The sequence below is a fragment of the Pavona decussata genome, unplaced genomic scaffold, assembly GCF_977016875.1.
Source record: "Pavona decussata unplaced genomic scaffold, jaPavDecu1.1 SCAFFOLD_219, whole genome shotgun sequence".
NCBI lineage: Eukaryota > Metazoa > Cnidaria > Anthozoa > Scleractinia > Agariciidae > Pavona > Pavona decussata.
In genome coordinates, this window is record NW_028145624.1 from 1066761 (window position 1) to 1080000 (window position 13240).

General features: G+C 38.1%; 1 protein-coding gene across 3 annotated transcripts in view; it reads right to left on the bottom strand.

Annotated features, from left to right (window-relative positions):
- Nucleotides 1-4512: 4512 nt before the first annotated feature.
- The window catches only part of LOC146459416 (fibroblast growth factor receptor 2-like), a 17095-nt gene continuing 8367 nt past the window's right edge, over nucleotides 4513-13240 (bottom strand). For 2 of the 3 annotated variants that reach the window (XM_085089559.1, XM_085089555.1), the window contains 4 exons: nucleotides 11747-12043; nucleotides 10599-10988; nucleotides 8584-8655; nucleotides 4515-6685 (listed from right to left, as the gene is read on the bottom strand). In XM_085089559.1, the coding sequence (XP_084945685.1) occupies nucleotides 6423-6685; nucleotides 8584-8655; nucleotides 10599-10988; nucleotides 11747-12043 (1022 nt within the window). In that variant the 3' untranslated portion in view covers nucleotides 4515-6422. Of the gene's footprint in view, nucleotides 6686-8583; nucleotides 8656-10598; nucleotides 10989-11746; nucleotides 12044-13240 lie in introns of all 3 variants that reach the window. The other variant, XM_085089556.1, reaches the window with a different exon arrangement.

Consider the following 13240-nt stretch of genomic DNA (forward strand, 5'->3'; position numbering starts at 1 on the left):
TAAAAACTTCAAACCTAGCATGCACAATGCTGCTAGTACAGCGACGAATTTCGTAAAAAAAACAAAAAACAGATATTACTTTCTATGTGCCTTTTAGCTTTGTTAGTCTATTGTGGTAAAATGTGCAGCCGCCATCTTTTTCCCGCAAGGTGAATTTCGGGGAGTTTTCCCGACATAGTCGTACACGCACTGTTAAAATGTTTTGCTATGTTTTTTGGCACAGTCATTTTTGTTTGTCCACTGTAGCCGCAACCGAGGCAAATTTATAAGTTCACTTCAACGTATTAGCTAAAACCAGAAATATAGTTTAGACATTCCTGTGGAAAAAATTCTCAAGAAATAGTTTTGGACCTGCGATTTTAAACACGTTAAAAAAGGATTTCGCGATCGTCAGCTCTGGTGGTTTTACCGGAGTCAGATCTAGTGGAAGAAACGCGAAAAGCAGGGACAAAAATCAATTCGCTCAAGGAAGGGTGCATTATTTTGTTTTTTACTTTTAATTGTTATTGTTCAGATAAAAGTTTGTTTTGTCTTAGGGCCTGAAAATACATTAAAACTAATACATAAAATACATTAAATACAACAAAAACTACAAAAGTAAGAACAATTACTGATTCCTCACACCCCTAGGCTGTTCCCGATTGGTGGCCTCCGTGGGACATAGATTAACTGTGTTAAAAACATATCAGACCAACACTACTGATACCTTTGACTTTCATGAAAAAAATCTACCGATTAACAATCTTAAAAATATAGTTTGAATAAAAGTTTGTGAATATAAAATTAAAATTATTGGCTAACCAAAAGCATGATATTGAAATCAATATAATGTGTGTTTTTATTTTTCATTTATTTTTTGTTTAATTTCTCTTAATCTGATAAATGTTAATTGGTTGTTTTTAATTTTTATATTTTTCTTTGTTTGGCAAACCAAGAAAAATATAAAAATTAAAAACAATTGGTATACTTGTATTCCAGTTAAAAGTGTAGGGATTTATTAGAGGAAAAGCGATGCCTTCTAATCGGTGTAAACGCGGGTGTTCTTGTTCAAATGCCATTCCAAATCTGGAACAAAAGCTAACTAGGAGGCCCAGTTACAGCTAGGACAAAGCGAAAGACAATATCTTTTCCATTGTACTGTCAGCTTGCATTTAACTGAATTTTCCCACATAAAATTGTCTCATGTTGAGAAATATATCAGACAATTGACTGCTATTCTATGGCAACTTTCGTGTCCGCCATTTTCCATGCCGTATCATGTCACTTTGGCTTTTGTGTTGTCTTTTTTGTGACAACAAAGGGTAATTGAAAAGTCTAGGACAGAAACAATATTTTTGACAGCACAGTAGCTGTAGCAAGGATTCTCAAATCGCCCATATTGTTCATCGACAGGTTATAAAAATGCTGTCCTTCCGTCACTTACTACTTAATGAAACGTTAATAGTCTAAACAAATTTCAGTCCCTTAAAAAAAATATTCGCAACAATATATTAAAAATTGATGGCCTCAGGGTACGAATTTAAGGCTAAAAATATCAGAAAAGGCCACAGATTTTTATCATCATCAATATTTAATCACTTCTTGTTGTGATAATACTGATTTCAGTAGAACACTAAGACCAGGGATTTACTTTGTCAAGCTATCATTAAATTGAAGAAACTCCTTATATTTTAGTCAGTGGAATTAAGCACGGAAAGACCCGAAGGCTTCCAATATTACAATCGCTCTTCCCTATCTCTACATCTGTGGACCACGCTTTATTTAAGAAATTAATATTTCTGAAGGTCATGATATAAGTTGCTCTATACAGAACTTGCTTCAAACAGGTGCAAGTATAAATAAGAATGACAAACTTCTCAGCGAATCGACGGCAATTACTCTGCAAATGTGCCTGAGGTTTCGCGTAATTATACAAAGAATTCAACCAGATTGTGGTTACAATTCATAACCCTTTCAACGCCGAAGAACAAAAATGGCTGGCGGTTTATACGCAGAAACTGGGTCGACTTTATCTGCGATTTGAGCCGAAAAAATATGGAAAACCTCGATGCTTTGATGGTTGTTGCTCTGTACATTTTCTTGCTTTACGAGATTTTCCTATGCCTAAGGCAGAAGGTAGCCAAAGATGACAGCAAGAAGCTCCGTATCAGAACTACAATGAGCCCACGACTTCGAAAAGGCAAGGTTCAGGAGTTTAGCGCCAAAAGAACTGTTAGCCGACTGACTTCTGCTTGCGACTTAGGACGACCAACCAGGACGAGTAGCTCGCGGCATTTTATACAAATGCGGATTCTGGGAAGACGTTAAGCCAGAATTACTTAGCATACTTAGAATTTATTTTTACTATAATTTCGGCTCCGTCTGAACTGGCTCAAAAGTATTCCTTCTTTTACTCGATTTATGCCATCAGCAGTCGGAACAGCATGCATGGAGTGATTACGACTGTGTTCAATCGATCGACGCAAACCTTACGCCGATCAAGCGACATTTGACACGCAAAAGTCACTGGAAAACTAACAGACTCAAAATCGCTTTTTTTCAACACTGTATTCGTCGAAAATAATCACCAACATTATATATGAAGAGCGCATGCCCGAGCCTTGTGCCACATTGGTCGTGCAGTGGGTGATTTCATCATTTATCAAGTACGCCGCTTCTTTTCCTATTAAAAAAAAACTGATTAAAATAGCGGATTCCAGTCAAGGCCCATCACGATAAAAAACAGTGAGATTAAACTTATCCGAAATAGTGACATACACTGAAAATGACTGAGAAGATTACTACATTAAACGGGTCTTTATCAAGTAGATAAACTGGCTTAAAGCTGCAAAGTGTTTCTTGGAAATAAGTGCTTCCGAGCTAACTAATTAATGAGTTTGATTATCCTTCCTGAGTTTTCTTTTTATCAGATGACGATTTGTTTCTTCTCAGAGCTAACTTTAACCTTTGGGGAAGTACTCGCATATTTTCGAATTTAATTTTGACCTCATCAATTTTCAGTTTTCTTTCGCATGGTTCAATCTATCCTTTATAACTTTCAGAACCTTCTTTGTCTGATTTTAATGGCAAGTACAAAGAAAAATACATTTTTTTACTGACTTACTGGGCTCTTTGTTGCAAGCGAATCAATATAGATAATTACTGAAGGATTCTATGACAGGCTCTTTCGCATAGAAATGTCAAAATATGATGTTTTAACGAGGACAACTTTGCTCTTCCTAGCTTGGTAAGGCATTGCTCGGCAGTCGCTCTTGTTTCACATCAGGGAGTCAATTTAAGAAGCTACTACAACGACGGCAACGAGAACGTCACAAAACAATATGAAGTAAATGATGAAAACAAATGCCCTGCACGTGTCCTATAAATTTTGGTATTTCTTTGCCGTACGGACTCGGCCAAACAACAATGTGATAAAATGATCAAATTTAAGGTTTCGTGGAGAACGTGAGCACTGACGGTGAGTTTTTCATTCTCTGTCTCAACTTGAACGCCGTTGCCACCAGTTCTGTTACAGGATAGTTCGGCTACATGAGTACAAATTGAACGAATTGGAATAATCTCTTAGTAGTACAAGTAACGAGAACTTGTATTTTTTCGAGCAAAGTTTTCGTTGGTGTTGCTGTCGTTGTTTCTTAGATTTCCTTATCGTGTGAAAACAGAACATCGAGTCCAGCTCGAGGCCTATATTTCCTCCTGGGCTGCATCATTTTTAAAGAACTGACCTTAGCTTTCAAGGCGCCGACATGGACACTTTTGTGATCACAGGGGTTTTTTTTATTTTCTGTTGGATGTTTTTTTCAAGAAGATTTAGCGTTATTAGGGACCACAATACTCATCTATGTCTATGTAAATTTGTGAAATCCTACATTATGATAAAAGGTGAGTAAGCGAATTACTCATCCATAGCTAATGTACATGTAGTCTATAACCTGTGTGACTTGGTCACAAATCTCCCTCAGCAAAATGCGGTGCGACAGGCGACTTCATGTTCTTAAGGCAGGCCTTGCTATCAACCCTTTTTAAAGGCCTAAAAGCCCTAACATTGATCAACATCTAACCTCTCTTAACAGTGTCACCGTTTGATCAACCATTCAGTTTATGAGAATAAAGAAATGATCAGCAAAATTTTAATGTAATTTTTAAACTTACTCTCCCTACTAGTAGTATGAGAAATACATGAATGACTGTGAGGAGAATATGATTGTTGATACTTGGGTCTAACGGATTAAAATTTTGGGGAACGTTCAACGGGATTTCTTGGAACAAAATCATATGGCTAGTAAAACGGTTTTCTTTTTTTTTTACAATTGTGAAGGATACTTTTAATACAATGTGAGCCACATCGAAACATTTATTGTATCATAAAAGCTCGTTTTATTCAATACAAATGTTTTTAAGAAATAGAAATAAATGTTATAGAATGATGCAGCTGCTGATACAAGAATCAGTAGGCCAAGTAGAAGACACGCTTCACGATTCCAACCGCCACGGGTGACATGTTTGTGCAAAATGGCCAAAGTACGCGGGGTTATCCTTCTCTGACTAATATAATTTTGGTATCAAAATAATCGCTAGACCCTAGGCTTTCAGAATCCGCGCGTACTTTTGGCCAATACGCACATGCGTTGACGTGCAACCGCTTTTAAGACTGTCGCGTGCGTGGCACGCATACAACAACAACAACAATTTATTATAAGAGAGGACACTTTTTACAATATTAGTTACCCACAACTAGCAAAGGCTAATCGAGGTGGGTAGCATTGATAGTTGTTTGCATGCTCAAAAGGAAAAGAAAATTAAAAAAAGAAAAGAAAAAATTAACAACGCAAAATAGATTCATTAAACAAAGAGAAAAAGAACAAATCCCTTAGAGAATTTAGCTGGAGTCTAACTACTTCATAAACAAAACTACGCAGCTTGCTTTTCGCAAATTTGAAACATTTCAACATTTCTGCATAGAATAATAACCAAAGAATGGAAATCCGTGCTTATTTTTTAGAAAGGTAACCTACAACGACGCGAAAATTAACATTTAGCTGAGCATTTTACTGTTTTGGGCCTAATTTCGGGAGGTCAAGCAGTGGGGGCGTGGCCAAAAAACATTATAAGGCAGATGTCACCAAATAGTTTTCCATAGTAAAAAAGCTGCCGATAAAATGATTCTAAAAGTACTTAACATTTTCTATCAACCTCAATAAAATTTGTTATTGACCGGGATCCCGTTCAAGCCTGAATGTTTTCCAGGCTTTCTTTTCGCAACTGCTTAATTAAGTTGCATACTGACTGCGAGGATCTTTCTGTCTATTTAGTCTGTCACCCGAAGTTCAAATAATATTTTTCATATATTCATATTCCTTTATTCATTTTTCACGGGTATATTCTGAACTCACAATATGACCAGCTCTTTGTTGGCAGTACACTGCACCGGCATCGCAGAGGTCACGGGTTCGAATCCTGTCAAAGCCTGAATTTTTTTCAGGCTTTCTTTAATTTCGCAACTGCTAAAGTTTCGTAAATTACTAAAAGAGCCTTTCTTCTGTTTAATTAGTCAACCGCAGTTCAAATATATGTTTCATATTATCATATCCATGTGTAACACGTGTGACGATAAATACCACTTGTCAGTTTCGGCCCTTACGTGCTCAACTTAGGCTGCCAACAGTCTCTTCTGGTTGTAGGAACGCCAGGCAAATAATAAGTATTTATTTATTTATTTTAATGTTCATTACGTCACCTAAGATGATTCCCAAGGACTAAGGGGCAATTGCCTTTCCCTTTAAGCCAAAAAGTAAAATAAAAATATAGAGAGAAAGTCTATGCAGCCGGCTAAGGACGCAGAGAAAAATCGAACAATAGCTTTCTTTTTCCAATGCGGTGTGTCAGCGGTATCTAACGCATATAGCTCACCTTGACGAGGACGATCTAATTGGAATTTGGAAATGATAGGTTTGTTCGACATGGATAAACTGGAGTAGCCGGCCGCAGAAACATAACCGGTACAGTGCTCTACTAATTATAAACTGAACTATCGCGCCCATTGGGAGTTTCGTTAGAGCTCAGTGATATATACTTCAGTGATGCAGGTTTTGAGTTTTTGAAGGCAACAGTGGAACCTCTCGTAACGGTCACCTTCCTACCACGGATTGAACAGTTCATTTGGTTCAAAGAGGGAGCAAAATTCAGACATGAATTCTACATCTATATTACGTTTAACTGTTACTATATAGTTAATTTTAATTTAAATCTGAGTCTTTGAAGACTAAAGTGGAACCTCTCCTAACGGCTACATTCCTATCACGGATTGGACAGTCATTTGGTCCAAAGATGGAAGAAAAAATTCATACATAAACTCTACATCTATATTACGTTAACCAGTTACTAGTTAATTTTAATTTAAATCTGAGGTTTGACTGTATTTAACTTCATTTGAAGTCTGGTAGCACAACGTACTCATTCTTCACTTCGTATCTCGGAAGAATGGAATCGATATCAGGGCGGCGACCCCTCGCAGAAGCTCGGCGTTTCTTCATTCGGCAGCAAAACCACGTGGGGACGAAAACCAGGGCAATGATTGCGGCCACCGACACTCCAATCGCGGCTCCAAGGTACCTGAACCTTCTGATCAATCTTCTCTCGTTTTCATGCTCCTCGCTTCTTCGACCACTCACTTCCGGTCTTAGCGTAGCTATTCAAGGAAATAAGAAAGGTGAAGGCTTGGACGGAAACTGGCCCACTGAAATAAGGTTTGGTTTATGCTTACTGTACTTAGGGACTCACCACATCACACCAAGTGCAGGAAGCATAAACACTATTTATTGTTTGTATATCCAATCCAACGCTTGAGAATAAAGGCTCGGTACAACATCGCACGCAACCGGCAAATTAGCACCTTGCTCGCAAGCCAATGTGCAACATTACATGCAAAATTATTTGAAGTCAATGGCCTTTTTGACGTACGCCTGCGACAGTGAGTGCACAATCGCATCGCGTGCCCACTATCTACATCGATTGCAAGAACGTGACGCAATTTTCAGCCTTCAGCCAATCAATTGCCATTTGCATGTTTCCAAACTGCTAACCAAATGCACCGTTCTTCTGGTACGAAGAGACAACTGAATAACGTCTACGCGTGCGACAGCCCTTGTCGCAAGGTCTCGGGCTTGAATTTTGTAAACATCGTTTCCGGAAAATCTTTGTTCCCCTACTAGATCTTTGGAAACTAGATTTTGTTTTCGAAAACGCAAAAACCAGGCTTGCCTTTTCAATTAACGTTGTTCGTTTTTTTTTTTCTAATTTAAACCCCTAACTTTTTTAGTCAAGTCATTTTTGGGATTCCTGCGCTTCAGTGCATTTACAAAGGACTTGGAAATTTGTTTCGACCACAACGATCTAGCTCCGCTGAAAACAACGCATGGCTTGCAGTTAGTCCGAAGAGGAAGAGAGGACTAAATCTTACAAAGTAGGGAAGCCCTATCAAATAAGCACATATCGCAAGCACGTTTGCATGAAACGTGAATTTTACGCTTCAGTTTTACGCTTTAGTTTGATATTTTCCCATATTTATAAACTTTTCCTTTTCTTCACCTTAATGTAATAGTTTACTGGTGTGATATTTGGCTTCCTTTTTCTTTTTTTTTTTCTTTATAATATATTATATTACTTAAGTGTGTGTGCGTTCGACCACAACCATAAATCAATTCGCATAAATCATTTGTTTACTGGCAACCTGGCCTTTTTAACCCAATAGTTATTTCAGGTTGGCAGTACCCTTCCTTTTTTTCTAAGCTGTTTTTGTTTTAATGTAAATACTTGTTTAATTTAAAAAAAGGTAAATAAAGTGTTGTTGTTGCTTCTGCTGGAGTTCACAATGAAAAAATTAATGGCAAGGTTCCTCAAAAGTGCTTGAATACTTCATCCTGGTGTCCTCTTGTTAGAAACCTTCTTGAATGACAGAAAAATATCGTGACTGAACTCACGAAACCCTCCTTATTTAATATGTATGCTAAGTATCATTTCCTGAGAATGATGTATTATTCAGTGAGTGACACAGGCAAACTCGGTAAAAGGAGATCCGAGTGCTCCTATCAGGAGTTGAACCTAAAACCTTCAGATTATTAGTTCGGATGCTCTAACACTGACTGTACAGGAGACTCGTGAGAGCTAAGGCCATTAAACTGTTAAGAAACAAAGATATATCTTAACAGTAGGTGGCCTTCATGAATCTGTCCCCAGTTCAGTAGTTTTTTTCTGTCAGTAGATACAGTCTCTAATAATATGTTCCAATTTGAAGGTTTTTGAATGGTTGTCTCAGATTTGGCTTCTAGCTCTCAGCTCTATTCTGTTCAAATTTTGTTCTAGTTTAAGTAAATTTAAAAATGCAATTTAACTGTCGGAATACTATAGCTGATTTACTGAGCGCATTTCAAATGGTGAGGATACTATAGACTAAGCCCGATGAAATAATACACGCGAGCTTTGTTAAATTATCTTTCATCTAGTCATTTCTTTCAAGCAGTCGTTTTTAAAAGGCTTTGCTTATATTAGAGAAGTAAATTTCTTTTTGCTATTTATTTACTCACTCACCTACTGGGACTACTGATGTAGCGAAGGTATTTTTGTCATTTTGCGACACATTTCTTTCTTGTGCATGTAGGTCTGTTTGACATAAAATATGAGCAACAATTTAAATATGGTTTTATTAATTTACAGACAATGCCTTCTTTTGCTACTGCGCACAAGTTCTGCGCATCTAGGGATGGTCCGAGAAACTAATTTCTTGGGAGATTATAAAGTTTCAATTTGTTAATAATAATAATAATAATAATAATAATAATAATAATAATAATAATAATGATAATAATAATAATAATAATAATAATAATAATAACCGTTTTTTCACAAATCCATAGTTAAATAATAGATGCCATACATTGCTATACATTTTAAAGCTGTTTAGAATTATTGTTACTTAAGGACGGTGCCTAACAATACAGAAGTATTTTTGCGCAGTTTATTACTATGCTGACAAAGCAGATCTTAGCAAGGACTATTGAAATCCAAAAAGAAACCTGGGGGTAGCCATGCATTTTTTTAGAGATCATTTTAGGAAACATTAATTCTACAAAGTGCTAAAATAAAACGCAATGTATGGCCTTTTTTTAATCAAATTGAAGCTTTATTACCTTCGAAAAATACATGGTTACCCCTCAATTTTGTTTTTGGATACCAAGAGCACTTGCTAAGTTCTACTTTCTCCGCATAGTTTTAAGCCACCCAAAAATATCCCTGTATTAGTAGACACCACCCACGGGAGACCCAAGTATCTCGAGATGCACAGAACGTATGCGCAGTAACAAAGTAGGCAACGTCCTTAGTTAACACTGAAAAAGCGTCACTGACCAACCATTTTCTTTTTGGATTTCAATAGCCTTTGGTAAGATCTGCTTCTCTTGCATGGTCATAAACGATCTCGTGCCCAGAGTCCTCAGGCTCTTTGGCCAGCGGTTGGTTGCCAGTACAGACTCTGGGGAACTGGAATTTTTTTAACGCAGGAATTCCCCATAGTCTCTCCTGGCGACCAACCGCTGGCCAAAGAGCCTGAGGACTCTGGGTACCAGATTGAGTCGTAAACTGTAGAACAATTCCTTTGTATAAGGAGGCACTGACAGTAGAAGACAGCGGACGGACACTATCGCCCATAATAGACTTGAAAAACCGAAAACTTGCAATGACAGAAAACCTCGTACGTCGGGTGAAAGTAAATGAGAAATATTTGAAACATTATGTTTGAAACATTATATTTTTTTCTCCAAGAGCGATTTTTGTACGATCACTCCACATTTTTTGAAACCTATTTAGAAAACGTTCTGTAACTTTTCACTGCAATTGAAAATGGCAAAACGCAGACACACTTTTTTAGCGCTTTGGGTCCGGAAACCGAGGAGCAAATTAAATTAGCGAAAAACAAAATTCGCTTTGCCTTGTAATTCAAAAGGTGATTCGGACGCTCGCATTTAGAGATCGTGAAAAATTCGGCAATTCATTTCATTTTAAAATTCTTGGTATAGTTTGATAGCCAGCTCTATAAGCTTTAATTTCATATAGGAGTTTATTTATCTACAGTATAAACCGGACGCGCTACATCGCTTGGACGCGAGACACCTCTAAGGGTATACAGTAACCTTAAGCAGCCTGAGAAAGCATCTGCAAAACGAAAATGAGCTTGTGCTCGGTACCATCATCGCCCTCCGTCAATTCAAGTTAGGGTACACTGAACACCAAGACCTGTTCTAAGCAACAACCTCTAAGCGGCCATGATGGATGGATGCTTCCTACAATTCAGTTTAGTGGTTGTTAAAACAAGAAGTTTGACTATATTACTACCACCTACTACGAATGATGATGAAAGCTTGCTCGACGACTGCGTACCCCACAGCATTTCCCACAATGCAACTGTATTTTCCTTTATGTTTCTTGGTAACATTGACCAGAGTCAACGCGCGCTCGTGGAATAAGTTTTTAAAAAATTCTATTGCAGGTAAGAATTTGTTAAATTTGTATTAACATCTGTTTACTCATTTATTTATTGATTTTCTCACCTGACCAATCGCGAACAACAATGAAGGCCTGCTCTACAGCGTAACCGACGGCATTTCCCACAATACAAGTGTACTTTCCTTCATCTTTCTTGGTAACATTGACCAGAGTCAACTTAGTTCCATGGAAATCAAACTTGTTGCCTTGTCTTGTAGGCACAACAAGATGCTGGTTGTCCTTTTGTTCGACTTGTTTTATAACTTCATAGGTATAGTAAGGGTGCTGTATATACGAATTGTTACCGTTGTTGTTGGAAGGAGACGAAAACCATCGCAGCCAATGGAAATGGGGCATGGAATCACTTAATGCTCTACACAATAAAGTTGCGTTTTCACCCGCGAACACTGTAACATTTTTCATCGGCAAGACCACTGGCTTTGCACGAACTCGTTCTGAAAGAGAAAGGAAGACAGGAGGAGTTTTCTGAATCCACCGTTCTTCCTTCCCCCTCCTCGCTCACATTCACTGTTATCCTGAGAACATGCCCTCTTAGTTGTCTCGCGAAGCCACGAGTTACGAGCCGGAGAGCGAAGCGAGACAGGGAGGTGAGGTGAGGTGAGGGTAGGGGAGGGGTCGGGAGGGGAGGGGTGGGGAGGGGAGGGGAGGGGAGGGGAAGGAGGCAGCTAAGAGCGCACATTTGCTGGGCTAATTTACCCCCCGGGGGACGGGGAGACTCTCATATGAAAGGAGCAGGGATGCTCGTCGTCTCGCTTAGAGGTGTAAATTTCAGATTTTGGTCTCACTTAGTGTGTTCTGGGCAGAACGCCATTATATTTAGCCGTGATGGTCTGGTTTAGGGTTGCACGCGAAAAGTCTATATATTTTTTATTTGCCTGTGTTTTAAAATGGTGTCTTTTAAGGGTCGAAGAAAGCTTGGACCACGCCCAGATTGGTCAAAATTTCCAACGAGCATCCCCGCCCCTTTGATATGAGAGTCCCCCCTCCGGAATTTACCCTCTATCATTTTCCAAATTTCTGTGTTCCAAGATGGCGGCTAAACACAAACATATTGCAAATTTAAAGGGTCGCCGGTTTGGGTCCCGGGTCTAGTTTGGTATTAATTTTACTAGTGGTGTATTTTCCAGTAAAACACTTGTGTCTATATAATAAAACGTGATATCCTGGCGCACTGAGGTGACATCAGTCCTACCGTGCACATCAACACTGTATGAATGGCTGATCCAGCCGTAGGCGTTACTAACATTACAAGTGTACTCCCCAGCATCAGACGGTACCACGTCCTTCATAACCAACACGGTCGTAAATTTACTCAAGTAGAGCCTGGAGCCTCTTTTTCTATCCTGAAACAAAGCTCTGTCCTTATACCATCTCACGGTAGGGCGGGGATTTCCTGCAGCGGAACAGTCCAGCTTTACTGAGTTCCCGACAGGTATAGCGATTAGATTTCGCGCCATCTTTTTTGTTGGTACAGTGAATTTTGGTGGAGCTATCAAAAAAACAAACAAAAAAAAAAAAAAAACGAAGAGCAGCAGTTTTAGTAAAAAGGTCACGGTTTTTATTGCATAAACCACTTCAGGCGGCTGTTATGCCGGAGGGTACTGCCGAAGACTGCGGAAAGATTGTCTGAAAAATGAGCGCCTCGAGGTCAACTGTATAATTTTGAGATTAGTCTTTTTAAAAACCGATGGAATCATCTGATATACAACAAGCTTACTTATTTTATAACCCTCTGATTAAGTTCTGAAACGAGCTTTCTATGGGAACGACACAATAATCGGTGATGACCACGGGATGCTTGCAGGCAAATAAATGCAAAATAATTAGTTTGCTAGATTGTATTAAATTGTGCATGATTGGTTTACAACGACTAAGGACGTTCTCTCTTTGGTTTTCTTCCCGTAAAAAGTCGGTGGACTGTCATTAAATTGAACGACTGTAATTGTCTGATACTGCAGCGCCTAATCTCGTACCCAGATCTCAGTCGGTTTAGGGATTTTTTTTCTTTTTTTCTCCAATTAGAACACTTGGGAAATTAATCGGTGGGTTATTATCGGTTTTATGAACTAAAGCCATGTTCACACTAAACTTTAATTATATTCAACTGTATTCAATATTTCAGCTTCAGGTTGTTAATTTTAACAAGACACTGTTGTGCATTTCTTTAATACCATCCTTCTACCATTCCTTGGCTTACTTAATCCCACGCTAGTTTGTTACTATGAATGATATTTAAATCGTTTTGCACTGCCTCTTCGCTATACGAGACAATAAATAGATTCGTCTCTGCGTACCACTACGTTATTTTTTTTTTCCAGCAACGAAATGTAGTTTATTGTAACAACACAAAACTGCTTTAGAATAATTACAGTAATTAAGATTACAAAACGTTACAATTGACAATTTACACTATTCTACAGTACTTGCGTTACAATAATTACTATTCAAACAAACTAACAGGCTAAAAGGAAACGAGATTACATTACGCAAAATATATATATACATATATTAAAATAAACTACTCAAACAAATTAAACTAAAACGCTAAAAGGAAACAAGATTACACAACACACACACATTTATACTTACTTGAATAACAAAGAAGGTGGAAAGGTCCATTTCTTTTTAAAAAAATTATAATTCTTGTTTTTAAAAATTATGAAACGTTCAATTTCATACTTCAATT